This window comes from Mastacembelus armatus, chromosome 21, assembly GCF_900324485.2.
Source record: "Mastacembelus armatus chromosome 21, fMasArm1.2, whole genome shotgun sequence".
In the NCBI taxonomy this organism is placed as follows: domain Eukaryota; kingdom Metazoa; phylum Chordata; class Actinopteri; order Synbranchiformes; family Mastacembelidae; genus Mastacembelus; species Mastacembelus armatus.
In genome coordinates, this window is record NC_046653.1 from 17,192,656 (window position 1) to 17,212,122 (window position 19,467).

General features: G+C 42.1%; 1 protein-coding gene across 4 annotated transcripts; it reads right to left on the minus strand.

The window, feature by feature from the left end:
• Positions 1 to 205: 205 nt before the first annotated feature.
• Positions 206 to 19,432, minus strand: dcaf6 (ddb1 and cul4 associated factor 6). Of its 4 annotated transcripts, XM_026294851.2 has the most exons (22): positions 19,041 to 19,432; positions 16,498 to 16,559; positions 14,250 to 14,342; positions 13,623 to 13,808; positions 13,424 to 13,537; positions 12,743 to 12,878; positions 11,764 to 11,975; positions 9,737 to 9,830; positions 9,340 to 9,459; positions 9,025 to 9,084; positions 8,734 to 8,907; positions 8,240 to 8,422; positions 6,718 to 6,777; positions 5,731 to 5,926; positions 5,361 to 5,470; positions 4,714 to 5,047; positions 4,487 to 4,528; positions 3,865 to 4,003; positions 3,408 to 3,564; positions 3,242 to 3,330; positions 1,200 to 1,305; positions 206 to 1,038 (listed from the first exon to the last, which is right to left on the minus strand). In XM_026294851.2, exons 1-22 carry the CDS (start codon positions 19,126 to 19,128, stop codon positions 980 to 982), a joined length of 2,814 nt encoding a protein of 937 aa, XP_026150636.1. In that variant the 5' UTR covers positions 19,129 to 19,432; the 3' UTR covers positions 206 to 979. The 4 variants fall into 4 exon arrangements, with proteins under 4 accessions (XP_026150636.1, XP_026150634.1, XP_026150635.1 ...); XM_026294849.2 differs by having other exon boundaries at positions 8,734 to 9,084; positions 19,041 to 19,431; XM_026294850.2 differs by lacking the exon at positions 4,487 to 4,528 and having other exon boundaries at positions 8,734 to 9,084.
• Positions 19,433 to 19,467: the final 35 nt, after the last annotated feature.

The window sequence follows — 19,467 nt, forward strand, 5'->3', positions numbered from 1 at the left end:
ACAGCTGTTGCTGTTAGTACTTTAGACTGGTCTGGCTGTAGCTAATGAACTACCAGTTTTTTAGAAGTATTTCCTGACAATACACTACCAGTCAAAAGTTTGGACATACTTTACCATTGAATTGAATAAGAAAATGTGTCCAAACGTTTGACTGGTCCTGTATTTGTGTTTTTTGTGGTTTCCGTTGCATTCATTTATATATTTCTTTATATTGTCAATTGTGCGACGCTGTTTTAGAGTGCAATGCTAATTTGATGGGGTTTTTTTTTTTCCTCTGCAGTTTTACATCTTCTCAGCTGTCTGTCTGCAGGCTGATAGTCTCTTTAATATTAACCCTTTTGGGAATCATCATGTTAAAAATATGAAAATTATTTCTTGAATTATTTAAACTACTTCACCACCCATTTTTATCTTTGAGACAAGTGAAAATTTTGAGATGCCATTTAGCTTTATTTTTTTTTCCAAATTCTGTAAAACATAATTTATTGACATGACTGAGTAGAAGAACCATAGCCTTGTTTTTTTTTTTGTTCAAGAACAAATTTAAAGCATTCTCCAAGTAGGTTTTAAAGTCCTTGTGTACATGCGTAAACAAGGAGCAGCACATCAACATTTCTGAGCTTTGTGCTACAAATTCAAAATGTCACACCTTAATGTTGATTGAAGCTCACTCTCTCCTAACAAAACAATATTGCACTTAACATCCAAAACACCAGCCGTCATTATTCTCACACGTTAAATATTATATATATTTATATACTGACGTCCTTTCCTTTTGCATTCACACATGAAGTTTTTCCTCGTACAGAAACATCGGTAAGAAAGTCATCTTAAAAAAAACAGAGGAGCTAGAAATTAGACTAATTTTCAAAAGGAAGTATTCTATACTAGTACAAATCTCATGTTTTTTGTTGTTTTTTTTTCAAGTGCTATACAGCAAGAAGAAATAGTGTTTTCTTTAAAATAAAATGCCTGCAGGCTACTGCTCATCCTCATTTTCCTGGCTCGAACCTTCAGAGCGATCACCTTCTAGTCGATCTACAAAAACAGGAAAATCCAATATTAAAGAGACGAACAGAAAGACTAGAAGCTGCACAAAATCCTGAAAAGGGCACGTAAATAGTTTCTGGACCCAAAAACTGACAGGTGCAAATATTAATGCTAAAAGTATTAGAATAAATAGTGTCACGTGTGTTTACCTGATCTTATGTGATTAAGGGAGGCCAGCATTCGGAGCATGAAAGATGCTGGGACTGTGATTGTGTTTCTTGTTTCCTCTAGCATCAGTTCGTTCCGAGTTATTACCTTGAAAGACAGAGAAAAAGAGGAGGAGAAAAGGGTAAAGGTATTGTAAATTAAAATGTTACTTGTTAGTTTTTCTTTTAAACAGCACCAATATGTGAAACAAATTTAAATAAAATGTTAAGATTAACAAAGGAAGAAGTGGACTCTCTTCTACTCTGGAGTTGCCTGCGGTGAGAGGTGGCAGGCTGGTGTGGGCTAGCTTATAGTTCCCCAGTTCAGCTACCAGGTGTTGGAGTTTTCCCCGGTGAATGAGGGTCGCTTCCCTGTGCCTTCAGGTCAGGGACAGGTCTCTTACTGTTGTTTTGACCTATGGGCCGAGCAGAGCAGTACAGAGTACCCAGCCTTCTTGGAATCTCTGGGAAGGGTGCTGGAAGGTGCTCCAACTGGGGACTTCATCATTCTGCTGGAGGACTTCAACACTCTCGTGGGCAGCGACAGCGAAACCTAGAGGGGCATGATTGGGTGGAACGGCCTCCCTGATCTGAACCCAAGTGGTGTTCTGTTGTTGGACTTCTGTGCTAGTCACAGCTTGTCCATAACAAACACCATGTTCAAACATAAGGGTGTCCATAAGTGCACATGGCACCAGGACACCCTAGGTTGATGATCAACTTTGTGGTCGTGTCATCTGACTCTTCGGCCATATGACACTCGGGTGAAGAGAAGGGCAGAGCTGTCAACTGATCACCATCTGGTGGTGGTTAAAGCTGGACAGACTCAGCAGACCTAAACATCTTCTGATGGTCTGTTGGGAATGTTTGACCAAACCCTCTGTCAGAGAGATCTTCAACTCCCACCTCTGCTTCAACCAGATCCCGAGGGAGGTGGGTGACATTGAGTCCAAACGCACCATGTTCTCAGCCTCCATTGTTGATGCAACAGTTTGTAGCTGTGGTCGTAAGGTCTCTGGTGCCTGTCTGGGCAAAAACCCCAATACCGGTTGGTGGACACCGGAGGTAAGGGACGCCATCAAGCTGTAGAAAGAGTCCTCTCGAGTCTGGCTGGCTTGTGGGACTCCTCAGGCCCCTCTTGTACTGGCAGGCTAATTGTACTGCAACCCAGGCGGTGGCGGAGGCAAAAACTCGGGTCTGGGAAGAGTTTGGTGAGGCCATGGAGGACGACTATCAGTCAGCCTCGAGGAAATTCTGGCAAACCATTCAGCGCCTCAGGAGGGGAAGCAGTGCTCTGCTAACACTGTTTACAGTGGAGGTGGGGAGCTGGTGACCTTGACTGAGAACATGAGATTGACAGACGAATCATCAGCGTCAGCAGCAGCAAGGTGTCTGATGAACCGCTCTCTTGTAGTAAATTCATCGGTCAATCCACGTTTCTACTCTCACTTATGATCATGAGCTTTGGGTCATGACCAAAAGGACAAGATCACGGATACAAGTGACTAAAATGACCTTCCTTTGCATGGTGGGCCGGGCGCTCCCTTAGAGATAGGTTGAGCAGCTCGGAGTGGAGCTGCTGCTCCTCCACATCGAGAGGAGCCAGCTAAGGTTTCTCAGGCATTCGTTCCGGATGCCTCCTGGACACCTCCCTGGGGAGGTGTTCCAGGCATGTCCCATCGGGAGGAGGGCCCAGGGCAGACCCAGAACATGCTGGGGGGAGTATGTCTCTTGACTGGATTAGGAATGCCTCGGTGTCTCCCTGAAAGAGCTGGAGGAATTGAGCAGGGAGAAGGAAGTCTTGGCATCCCTGTTTAGGCTACTGCCCCTGTGACCTGGCCTCAGATAGGCAGAAGAAAATGGATGGAGCTATATAATAAATGTAATGGGAAATAAATAACATTTCCTCCTAAAATTGAAGTATAAAATATAAGAAAGTAAAACCTGAAGACCCCTTGACTCAACTTTTCATTTCAGATTGAATTACAACCATCTGCTCTACTGCCCTCCCGTCTCATCCAGACAATAGGGCTTGGCTGTCATACCTCATTAGCGAGGACCCTGTTGAAAGATGCCGACTCTTCCAGTGGCGACCAAATCTTGATATCATAGTCTATCCCTGAAGAAGCCAGAACTGAAACAGACCAGAAATTGAAAACTAAGTTGGACGGGATGATCTGAGGTCCAGAGTAAAGCTGAAGTGGGACTCACTGGGGTCATAGGGGTGCGGCTGCAGGCAGTTGACCACGTGGTTGTCGGCTTCGAGCAGCATGAGGTGCTCTGCTGTGTGTCTGTCCCAAATGAAGATATGGCCGCAGTCTGAACCACTCATCACAAAGTTTTTGCCCCAGAAACAGGACTCCTTTATCTGAACATAAAAGAAATAAGAAGATTCATAATAATGTCATATTGGTGTGTTTGGCCAAGAGATGAATCTGGAGGACAATTGGCTTAATATTATGACTGGAAATGACACGGCTCTGTACAAAATTCACAGAAAAACATCACACGCAACTATAGACTTAAAAGAGGACTGTTGTAGCTGTTTGGAGCAATTAACACTTTGGTTTTGGACTGTTGTGGTCAGACAAAATATTGAACTTTATTATATTTGTTCATGTGGTTTCCAAACTCCTATGAAAAACACTGAAAATGGTCTGAGTTGTACCATTGTCCTGGAGTTGCGGTGACCTTTGTAGACCATTTTGACTGAGGGTCTTCTGATATTCTGGGTCTCACTCTCTTCCATCTCCCTCCTTTCTTTCCTTCTGCGAAACAACTCCTGGATTCGAGCAGCTGCTGAGCGTCTGACAAACACATCAAAAACCAACACTTAAATATAAAGCGCACACACACACAAAAAAACACACACACATAAACCCATGCTGTCACTAGTGCTTACCAACCCCATGCTTTGATTTTATGTTGGATTCAACTTTTCATTCAATAACAAGCTTTTTTTTAAGCAAATTCCAAGCTAGAAAGAAAGCAGCCACTTTAAAAGCATCTGCTTGTCACGTTATATCAGAATTAAAGAAATTAAACCGTATATTGTTCACCCCCTGTCCTTCAGAATAAATCATGCACATATTCATCTTTTTTGGTATAATATCTTCAAAATGCATCAAAATGAGTCAGTACTCACATGCACGGTGCTCAAAAGCTACAGTTAGCTGTGTGTTTATTAGTTGTTTTTTTTGGTGAGTGACATGACCAAACCAAAACCGAGTTTCAATGCCCTGCTGCATGTCACACAGCTGACAGGTTAGATGCTTTAGCAAGGACGTTACCTGATCATCCTATCTCCTACTGCAGATCCTCTGGAATTAAGTCTATATATGTAGTAAAACAGTCAATAGCAAAGCATCACAAGACATCCAATCAGACATCCAATACCCACCCTTTAAAAGTAATCAGTATTTGAGTCTAAGTGATATAACCTCCATTCAAACACATGAGGATGTTTTCTTGCTTGTAGTGTGTCAACAGAAAAAGAGCATTGTCTTGTCTTGCATACCTCTGTCCCTGTGTTCTGAACCTTGCTGACGGGATGAGGATTGGATCGTCATCGCTGTCATCAGAGTCCTGGTTCCCTCGTGCAGGTTGACTCTGGCCCTCCCCTCCCTCTTGGACGTTCTCTGCTGTGGGCTCTGCTCTCCTGCAGCCTCCCGATGTGTCCTCGGTGCCGTCTGGTCTCTCCAGTGGCGAAGACGCCATGCTGTCCCCCTCAGAGGAACCCTCGACTGGTGTTGGAGCTGATGGGCTGCCCAGGGTACCGGAGCAGGAGGCATCACACGGAGGCTCCGTGGAGGCGGCGGGCAGACTCTGCTGGTCTGACGACTCAGAGTGAGCTGCAGGGAAGTATAGATTAAAACATGTAGGACTGTGGGACGTAGACGTATTTTGAACTTTACTGTTGTGAGGTTAACTGTAGGCATGAAAAGTGAGATGTGTGTTCTTATGGCTTATTTCTATCCAGTGAATAAAGCTGAAGAGTAACTTGGTTCTACTCGTATCGTCCTGCAGTGATGTACAGGTGTACTTCAGTCCACAGTGACATCACTGCTGGATGTGGTTAGAAATAGGTGCTTGTCAGCCTGGAGTTAAGTTTCTCTTTGAACTTGATGTGAAGTAATTTTCATTGTGCCAAAGAAGACGACTCACTTTGCTCCAACACTGAACTATCTGTCGACAGACTCGCTCTGCTCTGTAGAGCCACAGCCTCAGAGGTTTTAGGACCTCCGCTGCCCATAGAGCTGGATGTACTGCTGCTCCTGTAGAGGAAAGAAAAGCTCAATGAATCTTTCATGTCTATGAGGGTCTTTAAACTTGTTAGGTTAAATTATTAGGTAAAACTAACTAGTTCTTATTTGTACTATTACCATATGTAGCTTTTTAAATGATTTAATTTATGATACATCATCTACTTCTGAATCTACTGGTGTAAGACTGTTCACCAATAGCTTTACCTCTGACACACCTTCACAGTGATTTCAGAAAGCAGAGATTGACTGGACCTTTCTCTGTCACTCACCACTCATCTGTAAAGTCCAGCTTAATGGTGCTGGTGGTGGTTCCCTCTGAGCTATAGTGGAGGCTGAGGACCGGCTCTGCCACACTGGGTCGGCCGGTGCTGGTAACGGTGGTGATGGTGGAGGAGGTGGGAGTGCTGCTGTCGGCTGGTGCAGATACGGCTTCGTCAGGAGGTGAACCTGCAGCCTCTGCTGCTCCTGGGAGGGAAGGGGAAGACACACATAAAGGAGTTATTAGTATTGTTCAAGAATGAAAGCAATTTTTCCTGTTGTTTAAACCCACACTGGAAACATGTAGCTCTCTTTTGCATCAGTTCACACCACTAAACAGAGATGGAAACAGGCAGCAGACACAGTAACATACACAAATGACCATCAGCAGCTACATTAATGAGACAGAAACACACCAAGACACAAGACACACAAGTGAAAACCCCTGGAGGACGAACAGACAACTCGGCTTGTTTATAAAACTCAGGTAAAGGAGGGACAGACTCACTTGTATTAGATTTTAAGATGTTTTATTTTTAAGTTAAATAAATTAGTTCCCACTGATAAAAATGATGACAGATAATTGTCATCTCTTTTGATGACTAGTTAAGTTTGTGAACTAGAACTAGACTGATAAACTGGTTGAGATATTGCTTCATATTTTTCATCTTGCAGGTAAAATGGAAAACAAAAATGTGAAAAATAGGTTTGAGACCATTTAGAGAACTTGTTTTAGAGATTAATATGGTTCGATCACTTCGATATAAATGTTAAATGATTATTATTGTTACTGCTACTGTATCCTTCCATCCTAGTAACAGTAAGACAGACCTGCCCTGTCTCTCTGCAGGCTCTTCAGTGGACATGTGGGCAGGGAATGGAGCAGTGGTGGATACAGAGACAAAGCAAAAGCATGATGGAGGACAGACTGTGTTGAGGTTTAATGTGAGGGGGGGAATAAAGACAACATGGAAGCAGGTTGGGGGGAGAGGACGCACCCTGCTGTTCATCAAGAGTCATGGATCCCAGCTGTTTGTTTACCACAGACGAGGGGGAATCTGGAACACAAACGAAACCGACTAAACATTGAGAAAATTCACAGTCGATGTGTATGAGGGTTAAAAAAAAAAACAAAAAACGTCCCTTTAAGCCCATGTTATAAAAGCAAAACAAAACAAAATGTAGGGCCAAGCAGGAAGAAAAGCTTCTTCTGTTTGGGAAAACTAATTTTCCAGTCTGTAGTTGCAGTTTTAGATTTTATATGCAAAAGGAGCATCAGAAATTTGATTTAGAACAAAAACAAGAACATGACATGTTCACATGCTTACTACTGTATTATTATTTATTTATACTGATTGACTTTATTCCTGGGATACAATGTAATCGGGGAAATGACCAACACAAAAATTTACTTATCCTAAGATACCACAACAATAGAAAATATAATTCTGATTGATTGTAACAGTCTGAATGTCATATATTAAAATTGGTTACTATGCTCCAAAACAAAAATATTCTCTGCCATTTCCTATAGTACACCTTGGTTTTACAAAGCACATATAAGCAATGACTCTTTATTCTAATAATAAATTACTGGTGTCAGATGCATCACTGGTTGAGCTGAAAATGTTCAACAAAGCCCCTTTCAGACACGACGACATATAACAACGTGTAATAAACAAACAGCTGTTGTCTAACTACGTCAGTAATGTTTCTAAAACATATTCGCGTCGGACGTCCCTGGGACAAAATATTCTCCTTTCCTATGATTAGTTTTAGCTTTTTGCTACTGTGTGTGAGATAAAATATTGTGTGTGTTCTGGCTTTTTCTGTAGAGCAGGGGTGCCCAACCCATGTTCCTTGAGGGCCTCTGCACTGCTTGTGTTCCAACTATCTGCCCTACCCACTGCTGATTACCTGGATCAGGTTTGTTCAGTTCATCAGAAGCTGAATAAAACCATAGGCCACCATTTATGTAACCAAATGACAAAAAAAGCATCATTTTAACAGGCAGGGAAACATTTTAGTGTCTGAAACAGGCTTTAGTTGACTCTCAATATTAATGTGAGATCACACCAAACTGAATTGAGTTATGATCGCTAGTTAAGACGTCCGAGCAGTATGTTTCATCAAATATGGGTGAACAACCACATGATCTATGAGGACGTCAAAGCAGAGCTTCACACGTCAGCCGCTGCCACTCCAAAAGGAGAGTCTGCAGGTGAAAACTCAAGCATCAAGTGGAGTGATGAAGTGAGAGCATTAGTGAGTGAGGGGCTGAGCAGACAGAGGTTAATAATTACAAGGTGCATTATTGGGGAATGGAAAAAGGATCACAGCGGGATTAGTTGTCAGTTCTGGCAAGACTGGGTCTTTCTGGAGCCTAACTGTCTCTACAAACAGACTTGTCTGCCTTTCTGACAGAGGGGGAAGGGTAAGATGGCAGGGGAGTGGGCCCAGGTGAACAGCCCATATGGAGGGAGTTGTTGCAGGGGCGGGGAGCTCGAAGGGGAGGGTAACCTGTACTGGGTTGCATCTCAGCAGCAGCAGAAGAGGTAGCAGCTCTTTGTGACTGTCTCTCAGGAGCTGCAGAGGGAGAAGAACGGGCCGCTCGCTGACCCTGTCCTGGGGGGTCGGCCAGCCGAAGCAACCTCTGCAAACGCCTACACACTAAACTTATGGGCAGCCGGTGAGGACCGTACTCTGATCAAAGGAAGACAGGGACAGTGAATGCACCATTAGAAGATAAAGGGAGGAAGATGTGAGGAGTCAGGCAAAAAGATGAAGAGGAAAACAGGGTGCTGAACGAGAAGAGAGTGAAGTGAGGCTGCTGCTTGAGTGGAGTGACTTCAACAAACACACCCACACACAAACATACACCCACATACATACAGGGGAGACTGAGTAAATGTGAGGATGTCTACTTGCTGTACTGAAGAGAATAGATTTCTGTGCATAGGTGAATAGTGAACTTTGTCAGTGTCGCTGGTGTTTGCATTTTTTGTGACTCTTACCTGAGAGTGCAGGCTCTGAGGTGGGTGTATCCGTTGGCGTGGGGGTCCCGGTCATGCTGGCCTGACTCCTCTGCTCTGAGTCAGGGGAGGAGGTGAGGGGAGAGGAGGAAGGTGCCGAGCTCTCCAATGGGGAGGAGCTGGAAGGAGGAGGTGCTGTAACGGTTGATGATGACCCTGAGGAGGAAGAGGAAGTGGATTTAGCCATGGGGGCAGCAGCGGCAGTAGAAGGGCTGGCAGGTACCTCTGGGGTGTCTGTCCCCACAGGCCTCTCAGTAGTACTAGACTCCTGACTTGAAGTTCCTGCAGGGCCACCCGGTGTACTTGATGCCCCCTCTGGACGGACGGCTGTTCCTGAAAACAAGAAAATGAACAGATAAGTACAGTTTTCTCAGTGAGGACTTCTAGTTTTTAAGGTCAAAATGTTTCACCACTAATCCAAGTGGCTTCTTCAGTCTAAAGAAAAGCTGGTAGGAAACTCAGATTTATCTTTCAGGTTGGTTTCACTTTACACCTGTCTTGACTAGGCTCGTTACCTGAACAACAGAAGAGAGCAGAAGTGAGGGACACGTAACAGTTTTGTCTGATTTGCTGAGTATTAAGATCTACCTCTGGGTCGTGTCTGAGGTCGGGTTCCTCTGCTGCTCTGAGCTTCACTGGCCTCCTCAAACCAACGAGACAACATGTCTGACATCCTCTGCATCAGGGACACGTTTGGGCTCTGCTCCCCTACAAGAGTGATGGGAAAAAACATTGCAAAGATGGTGTGCACTAATCACACATGGTAAAAATCACACACTATCTAATTTTCATGCTGTTTTAAATACAAGGCAGTTGCAAGATTTGGTCAAGATGGTCTAGAGTGCTCTTACTTGCTTTCTTAGTTGGGCCCTTGCAATCAAATTGGGAGGGTTAGTTTCACCCAGGGTCACTGAAATTCTTTTAGCTTAGCCAATAAACTGAAAATGAAACATATACATCATGGCACTCTTCACTGCCTCCTTACCATCTCTCTCTCTCTCACTCTCAGGACGAGCTCGGGGTCCAGTGTCAGACCAGTCACCTCGTAGACGGAGGCGCTTCACTGGGGGCTGCCTCAGCTATGGAAACACACACACAGAAAGATTATCACTCTGTCAATCAAAGCATGAGCAAAAATAGCTCTGCTACCAAAGCAAAACACTGCTCGTCTCTGTCAGCGTTCTCTTTAAAAGTGCCCCCTCCCCTCTTGCTGCACGACTGAGGTTGCCTTCACTTTCCTGTGCCCTGGCTCTCTTTGCAGAGCAACAGGCTGAACGCCAGAAATAGAAAAAAGGGGGTCTTACTGCACGACTATCAACTGCTTTACTTGGGAAATGTCATCAGGTCTGGACATGGGCTTGAAGTGCTGAAAAGAAGCAGAGGCTGAAAGAGATAACAGAACAAATAAGAGAGAAAAAGATCCTAAACAAATGGGGTCACAGGTGGCCCCCCCACCTTGGCCTAAACTATTTTAGAAGATAGAGGAACACTGCCTGCGTCGGCTGCTGTATTTGGAAAGGAATGTGTGTGGTGGCTGCATCTCAACACAGCTGAACTCACCACGAGGCTTTGAAACACTAGCACCATGATCCAGCACATTCAGTCGCACATGAAGCCTGAGGGACACGTCGATTATATCAGTTACTCTAAGGTTCACTTTTTCTAATTGTTGATATATGTGAGTCTTAAACCAAACCAATACAACGTACGCAAGCAAAACACTGAAGAACAAGAATATGACAAAAAATGTTCCACTTTTGATTTTGCTCATAGCACCTGACGTTTCTTTCTTCATTACAGGTTTTGTTGCTCTCCTGCATCAGTCAGCAGAAATTTAGTGCTAATGTCTACTGTGATCAGACAGCAAAGATACTTCTGTTACAACCAACACTCCCTTAGCCCCCCCCACCCTCCTTAAAAATGAACACACAGACAGCAGGAAGTATGTGATTGCCCACGTGCTTGTGTTTACGTCTCTTTCATGGCAGCAACAAGAAGCACTAATTAGACAGAGCCTCATATTCCAGGCTACACAGGGTTTTATGGTTTAATGTGAAGTGGATGATACGAGAGGCATCATGTGTAACGATAATGGCTCCACCTACTCAGCAATCCTCATCTGCAGCACTGACCCCATTTACATTTATTTGAATTAGAGCTGAAACAACTACTATATTAGATTAATCGCTTAAAATATTCAGAAACAATTTTGAAACCTGTTTGAATATTCAATAAAATGTGAGAGGGGAAAAAAAAAAAAAAATCTGCGTCATGTTGGACTGAAAATAAAATTTTAAGTGTGAAATGTTGCATTTTTGAGGAATGCAGTTATAACTACCAGATGTATTCATAACTCCATTGTCCAGGCCAAGGGGAAATGGTCTGCAGGTGACTGGTAATCCAATTCTGGGTGATGGATCATGAAACCAAGAATAATCCTTAAGATGACAGGGAGGGGATGGCCGGAAAGTGATGAGTAGTAAAACCTCTATGGGACTGAGAGCTACAGACATGGTGTAGGTCTCTGGGAGTCACCTCCTCACTGCCAGGACTGGACATAGTGTTACCGCCTCGCTCCTTAGAGCGGAAATAAAAGTTTTGGGACGTCCTTCATCATTGTGGACCAGAAGGACTTTTGGGTCAACCAAGGACCGATAAAATAAAGGAATTGGGATTCACACATGGCCTAGGATGTTTTTTAAGGGCTGTGGCTGTATGGTCAAAGAGAAAATTTGGACAATGTTTCTATGTCAGTGACCACAAAATTGAGACTGTACTAAGACGTAACAGTGTGAAGTATTACATTTAAATATTAACCTGATAATGGCACTACACCATAAATCAGGACATCAAAGTGATAATGATCCTTATGTCCTTCGTTACAACTCATCACATGAATCTGTTTACCAAACTTGAGTTTCCAAAGCTGTTAGCATGGATAAAAACATCAAGTTCTCGTCCAGAAATGTGATTTTATGAGAGCAGCGTAACTCGAGTCTTCTGTGTTCTCACCTCCTCCCTCCTCTCCTCAGACGGGCCCTTTAGCTCTCGGGCCTGGTCATCTTTGGGATCGAACAGGTAGATGTAATCGGAGGAGTAGCTGACCAGCACCTCCTGCCCATCCTCGCTGTAGCAGAGGGACGTTACCCTGCATGATTTGTTGGACAGGTGAGTGGGAACAAACCGAACGCACATGCCTGTCGTCCCCCGGCCCATGTAGTTACCTGAGGACAAGAAGGAGCGAGATAGTCACAGTGTCAGCTGTTGCTGGTCTTCATGAACTTGCTTTGACTATTTAATTGTTTTGCTGTGAAGGTATGTCCCAGGTAGAGCCCTCAGACCCTCTCTGTTCTTGACTGTACCACACAAACATCAAATGACGCTTTTTAAAACCTCAACAGGTGAACTCTGGCTTTAAGATGCAACATCAAGAACCACTTGAACGAAGTACTTAAACCTTGCTTTTACCTACAATCACCGAAACACTAGATTTTACACTTATTTTAAAACACAGTGTTTCTGCTTGGCTTTGCCTTCTATTAAATGTAATTTAGGACTGTGATGTGATTTATATTCCAGTTTTAATCGATTACAGCTTACATTTTTAATCTTGTGTTTTAGATATTTTAGCTGACTTACTTCTGACAGAAGGAATAAAAAAATTATTTAACATATATCTGAGATAAAACAAGATATTTCTGAATAATCGGCACAGGAGCACAGTTAAAATAGTGAAAACCAAAGAGCAGGAAAACCAAGAGCAGCACGGCAGGATGAAAACAGACCTGCATCACCTATAGCTGAGGACACTCTGCCAGTAAAACGAAGATAAAGGTAAATTTTAGGTTTTTATTGTGAAATGAAGCTTTACTGGTTTAGGAAGTTTTTATTCCCATGTTCAAACATACAATAAGTCAAAAAGGCAATGTGAATCTTTGCTACTGTCCTGAATAAAGAGTGAAAAAGCAGAGGAATGAACAGAACAGTTTACCTGTCGCTCTGGTGCCCAGCATACGTCTGTCGTAGATACGCACTGAGCTGTCGGAGCAGCCCACAGCCAGATAGTACGGCACCAGTGGAGAAATGGATATAGAAGTCGCTGCCCTTTGACAGTTTATCAAGATGTCCTGAAATCACAGCAAATAAGCAAAATCTGGGTCCTGATGATCAGAAAAATGTTCTCTACTAATTATAATATTTCAGCTGTGGAGGTTCACTTGTAACACTGTTGTAGGATAATTAAGAGGGTAACAGCTTCTGCACCGAAGGCTTCAAGATCAGTGTCCAATACGAAGAGTGAAATACGAGGATATGCAACACAGTCTCGGAGGGCACAGTGTGTCTCTCAGCCACACAGCCACAGCCACAGCCACACACACACACACACACACACACACACACACACACACACACACACACACACACACACACACACACACACACACACACACCCCCCTAACCATTAGCACTCAGCTTCCTGTGATGCAGACTAGCCTGAATCCAAGAAAACTGCTTTCTGAATTGGTCCAGAGACATTAATCTGCTTGTGAATGTAGGAGATAATGGCTTGTTGAATCATCAATATCAAATAAACAGAAGTTTAGGAAAGTTACATCAGCAAAACAACAAAGGGAACTTCACTGTAGAAATCATATTCCAGCAGTCACCGTACATCTTTGCAGTCTTCTTTAGTGCAGCTCGTCTTTGTGCGAAGGTCAAACCATCGCACCGTGCCATCCTCGCCGCATGACAGAAATGTGTAGGGGTCATTTGGTACAGTCATAATCTACCAAAAAGGAAGGTCAAGGTTAGAAGACAGAAAATTGTGTATGATCTTTGAAATGTTGACTAAAATGTCTCTGGTTCTGTACCTCATAGGCTGTTCCATAATGGCAGGTGAACTGACACTGTCTGTTGAACTCTGGACTCTTCTCAGTGTGGGTGTAGTAGATGATGCCGTCCCCAGAGCAGGAGATGATCTCCTGATCGTTGGTATGGGGCATGAACTTCGCACTGAAGATGTTTGCCCGGTGACCTGAACGTATGGACTTTTTGACCTGAAGAAGAGAAGCATGACCATCACATCCAAGGACTAAACAAAACCAGGTTTCAGGCTTGTTATTCCTGCAAATCTTAAGTGTGTAATTATTGTCGCTTTAATGATAAAGACCTACTGTCGTGGATGAATAAGGAGACAATGGGCCCCTGGGCACAGACATGTATATGACCCCACTACACATCTCCTTGTATACATTTTCCACTTATTTTACTTACGTTGTGTTTATTTTGATCATTTTGCATATTTGTACACTTTATTTTTTGTCTTTGTGCTCTTTTGTTTTGAGTCATTTGTATAGTTATGCATCTATTTTTATCACTTTGTGTCATTTTGTAGTCACTTGTTTGACAGTCCCTCCAGGTTTCTCTGGTCTGACCCTTTGGGCCCCTAGTTCTGTGCCCAGAAGGCCCATTCAGTAATCCATCCATCCCTACTGTACCTTTTTGTTGTACGGGTTCGTAATAACCAAAAAGGTATCGTCTGACCCCGACAGGATGTATTCTCCTGTGTCGTTCCAGGATATAGTGTTGACCTGTGGACAGACAAGATCTGGGATTAAAAAAAAAAAAAAAAAAAAGATTCTGCATTAATGCTAACAAACAAAAATAAGTTGATTAATCAATTAGTTGCCCAACAGATTGTCAACAATTCTGATAATCATTTCATTAAGTCGAGTAAAATAATAACCGATCGCTGCTGAAGATTTGCTGATTTTCTTCATTTTATACCAATGGAAACAGAGAGAAAAAGTGGTTAGAAGATGTCACCTTTTCAGATATTAGACAGAGACTAAACCAGCAATTCTCAGCTTGGGGGTATCGACTCTCATGGTGGGTAACAAGATGAATCACAGGTGTTGTGAGATGATTATGCAGGGAGACAATAAAAAAAAAAAAAAAACATTTTCCTGCACCAATTTCCATGTATTTTTCTTTAACCTTGTAAAATATTGCATAGTGTTACAATTTCAGGCCTGTCAAATAATTTAAATCGGTCTCAGACAAGAAAATCGATTGAACTACTCATACACTATATAGCTGCACACTGCGACGAGGCATCGCAATGAGTTTTTCTAAAAGGGTCACAAACAAAACGACGCTGACAACCACCGGTTTAAAAGATTAGTTGAACGATCTAACAGTGAGGTTATTCACAAGAAAATACAAACTTCCTTGTGCAGTTTTACTTAATTGTAATCCATCTGTGAATCTAAATAGAGCATTAGAAGAGTGCAGATTACTATCATTATTATCACTTCACTGTTTGCTGCCACTCCGTGAATCAATATTTCATCAACACCTCTTGTTGCAGCCGTGGTTGGTGTTTCATCATCACACCATTGCACTTTCCAGATTTCCACAGAATCACTTTTCCGCAGTCAGTGAAATGACACTGTGAATGATCAGTTACCACACCCTGAACGCTGAACTCTACACTCCATCTTTAATATTTTAACAGGCTTCTATCGATTTCAGAGAAGCTGCATCAGAAGTGGGTTAGATTTTTAATACAATATACAGAACAATGTAGATGAATCTGTCTCTGTGCCTCTCATGTGGTGAAAGATTAACAGACAGATGGCGAGGAGCAGATTCGGGTGAGGGAGGTGATGAGGGGATCCAAACGCATTATGCCCTTTTAAAAGCACAGGTCTGGGCTTCCTGTGAGAAATATGATTCAGTGCAGAGAGGAAAAAAAAAGCCTCACAGTCTTCACCTTCCACTGGCAGATTTGAAATCAGGCCTAACAAAAGCTACATCTTGATGTTTATAGAAAATTGATGCAAGTTGTATTTCACAACTAATCAATTTCAAGAGAAATCTACTACAGTTTCAAATATGTTTCAGTTGTATCTTTGATATCATATTTATTTCTCACAATGGAGTCAAGACAGCCCACTCTACTGTACCAGTGGACCAGCAGAGACTACCAGAACTCCATTATCCCCCACGAGGTTCAGCAGTGGTTTATCTACACAATAGAGAAAGCTCTTAGCACCTATCTTCTGTATAACCATTGTAGTTAATACACCAGTGATGTGGTTGCTTTAATTTATAACCTGTAGGTGAAAATCCTCAGCAGAGATTAGCCATTACATGAGCACTTCTCTATCCTGCAAACTAAAATAGACCCATTAACCTCATGGTTATTTACTATATATTTAGATGTATAAAGCGTGAAAAATAACAATTAGCCATTATTCATTTCCCAGTTTTGTCACAACGTTTTACTTTATAAATAGCTTCAATAATCAATAATTTTTTTCAACCACTAATTAAAATTACTTTCCTGCCTCTAATAACCCTTATTTTGTTAACAAAGAATATCATGTCTATATATTAATCAAACAGCTAAAATAATCACACTGAATGGAAACATTTCAGAAATCCTTTATGGAGATCTGGTTCAGACAAACGCGTAGTAAACTGCGGTTGGGGCCTTTATGCTGAGGCTGTTTTGGTGTTTTGGATGCAGTGCCGGCCAGGTTGATACTGTGACAGGACGTGTGACTGTGTCAGCTTCAGGTTTCTCAGAGGGATTAAATACCTGACCCGTAGTCAGAGAACTGCACACTGTCAGACACTGAGGCCTCATAAACTGACCAAGGAAAAGTGAAAAGTTTTTTTTTTTTACTGCCAAAAGAGAACGTGCAAAAAAAAAAAAAACCAAACATGTTGGGCACTTACACAGCCATCATGTACATTCAATGTCGCTTCAAGTTTAAGCCTCTGGACAAATTCTCTTCTACCTGTGAAAAGAGAAAATTACAAATGTAAAATAATGAGACATTTTTCAGCTTTTTTTTCCTGCAACATATTGTAAAAACAACTATCCATTTATTTCACTTAAGTACAACAGAAGTGTGTGCTGGCATAAAATTTCACATTAAACATTTCTATTTAGTATTTCCATAACATGTACTGTATTATTCATGGAGGGGAAACATCTCTTGCACTTAATGGAAGATTGTAAAAAAAAAAAAAAGAAAACTGAAATTGTCCTACACAAATCATGCTACTGTAAACCTCTAATATGCACGAAGAGTGGTCTGAAAAGGCTGTACTTTACTTCAAAGTGGTTTTCAAGTGTCACCAATAACAAAGAAATTAAGATTTGATTTCAGTTTATTTTAGTGGAATGAGAGAGTGATGGCGAATTGGAGAGTTGAGTGACAGAAAAACACATCCACTTCCCTTTTTTTGAGTTCCTGCCTCCGAAAAGTTATTCATGAACAACTGTGGGCAACATCTGTTCACACCTGACATGTGACCTGCTGAAATTAAAGGATCTAAGTTTAACAGTGATGGCATTTACATGTAGATTGGTCTCCCAGTTCTGTCTTCTATCCTAGTGGATTCAGAAAGGCCAAATGAATTTGTGTGTGGTTTTATTTCTAGTTTTATCATGACTCCATATGTCTGTCTGTGTTTTTACTCATTAAGAGTTTCTGCCTCACATCATCTGTAAAAAACTGCATATGATATCAATAACTCTTTAATTTTCAGGTTCAGATAAAGTCTTGCAATTTGAAAAGAATAGGATGTTTCTGTGTTGTAATTCAATACAGACCACTACTTGTTGCCCCCATCCCCTTCGTTGAGCTAAATTTATCCCACAAGAGCTGTCACCCACACACCGCTGCAAGTATCCTCTATCAGTCCACAATACCGGCTCAAACCATATCTCAGTCATGCTAAATACAGCTCTGACTAACCCTTTGAGCCACCTGACCCCCCAGCACAGGTTTGTAAATCTTTATACATCCATTGTCCTGACTCTTTGACAGGACACATTGCAGACAGGTCCTATAAAACCTCTCTGTCAGTGCTGTGCTCTGTTTAGGTATCTCGGTGTCGTGGCATTTCTCTAGCAGACGTATTAACGATTCTTAGCAGTATTGATTCCAATTTATTGCTTGAGCAAGGCACACAACCCAGAGTACATTGATCTTTCTGTCTCCTCCTTCCTTATACACTAATCTTTTATCTTGTCTCTTGCCCCTTCACATAATTAGACAATTGATTCCCAAATGCTTCCTCAGAGCAGGTGAGACATAATGAAAACAATCATTTCACACACTCTATAGTCTTTTGACTTTCAGTTAAGGATTCGCTTCCTAGTTTTATTCTGTGAGAAACAAACTACTCCTGCCTTCTCCGACGTCAACTTGAACTGTTTATCTCGCTTCTGCAGAAATAATAAATCCCCTCATTGGTTTAGATGAGCGCACACACAATTAGACTACACAAAGTAAGTATAATGGTATGACATATAATGGGCAGTCACTCAGTGAATGACTGTTATGTGAATGTGATGTATAGTCTATCATTATGATGACACCATGATGCACAAAATAAAACGGCATCAGATTTTCCACCACACTGCAGTCACTGTTATGAACATGCTGCTCTCTGACAATCAACAGATACACGGGCATCAAGGCAGAAAATGACCGACTTACATCCACACGTCTCTCTAATGACGACTATTACAGCAGGGACACATCAAACCAACTAGATTTATAGCTTTGCCCAAGTTAACCTCTCCACGTATTAACCCATTAAACTATATATATATATATATATATATATATATATATATATATATATATATATATATATATATATAGTTATGTTTTGTTATGACAGCTATTTAAGTTTGAACATAAACTCAGACCACATGGCACAGCTTCTTCTCCCAGATCATACATCGGCTGGGAATCAAACATATATAGACACGTAGTTTCTATTTACAAGTTTGTCACAATACATTGCAGTTCTGTCCCTGCAAAGCTAAAGGAACTTTATAATGCCGTAAGATTTTATAAACACATTTCCATGACTAATCTCTGCTTTAACTACTTTATTTATGACATCTTGGCACTATATCTGTGATTTACTTCAATTTACAGTATGCTGCAATTCCTGTGCAAGATCATTAAATCTGTAAAAGAGGATATAAACCTGATTTTACTCTTGCTGGAGAGCTGCACTATTAAGGGCTGCACATGATACTTTATCCCATCTCTGGACTCTCACATTTCTCCTTTCCATAAGTGAATTGAATTTCCATGCACTGGGCGGCTCAGTCTTTGCAGCTCTCTGTTATTAGGAAAAAAGCTCAGGGACTTGGGGCACAGTCATGTTGGCCCCAGCTGCCCCTAAACACAGTGTTAAAATAATGTCCTGTTTGACGTTAGCATTATGAGACAGGCTTGTTGTGTTCTTACCTAAATAGTTGGTCCTGATGGTGTTAGGCTCGCTGTATCCAATTAGGCGTTTATTTACATCCCAAACCAGGTTGCCAGAGCAGGACATTGTGACCCTTTGTGGCTTTTAATAAACAATAACATTGAACCTAAGCTAACCCTTTCCTGTTGATGTCGCCTTTTCTCTATCGTCGCTTCGGTTTTTCCATCGGGATCCGTCCCCCCCTCCCCCTCCGACCCCGTTAGCTGGCGGCGACACTCCGCGTCAGCATTGCCGGTGTTAGGACTCGGTCCTGTCCTGTCTCCGGTGGTGTCTTGGGTCCACGCTGACTGTAACCCTGCGCTCCGGGCTGCTAACTATCTGTCCTAGAGCCCAGCCTGTTTATGTCTTCGTCCAGGCAGCAGTCAGCTGTGTCCAGACAACGCGATAAACTATGTGTTTTTACAG

Excerpts from the sequence above, each read along its gene's own strand:
- dcaf6 (XM_026294849.2), bottom strand. The coding sequence starts at position 19,128 with ATGTCCTGCTCTGGCAACCTGGTTTGGGATGTAAATAAACGCCTAATT. Across the intron at positions 14,343-16,497 it reads TGAATGTACATGATGGCTGT|GTCAACACTATATCCTGGAA; the intron begins GTAAGTGCCCAA and ends GTCTGTCCACAG. Across the intron at positions 5,927-6,717 it reads GACTCTTGATGAACAGCAGG|GAGCAGCAGAGGCTGCAGGT; the intron begins GTGCGTCCTCTC and ends CTTCCCTCCCAG.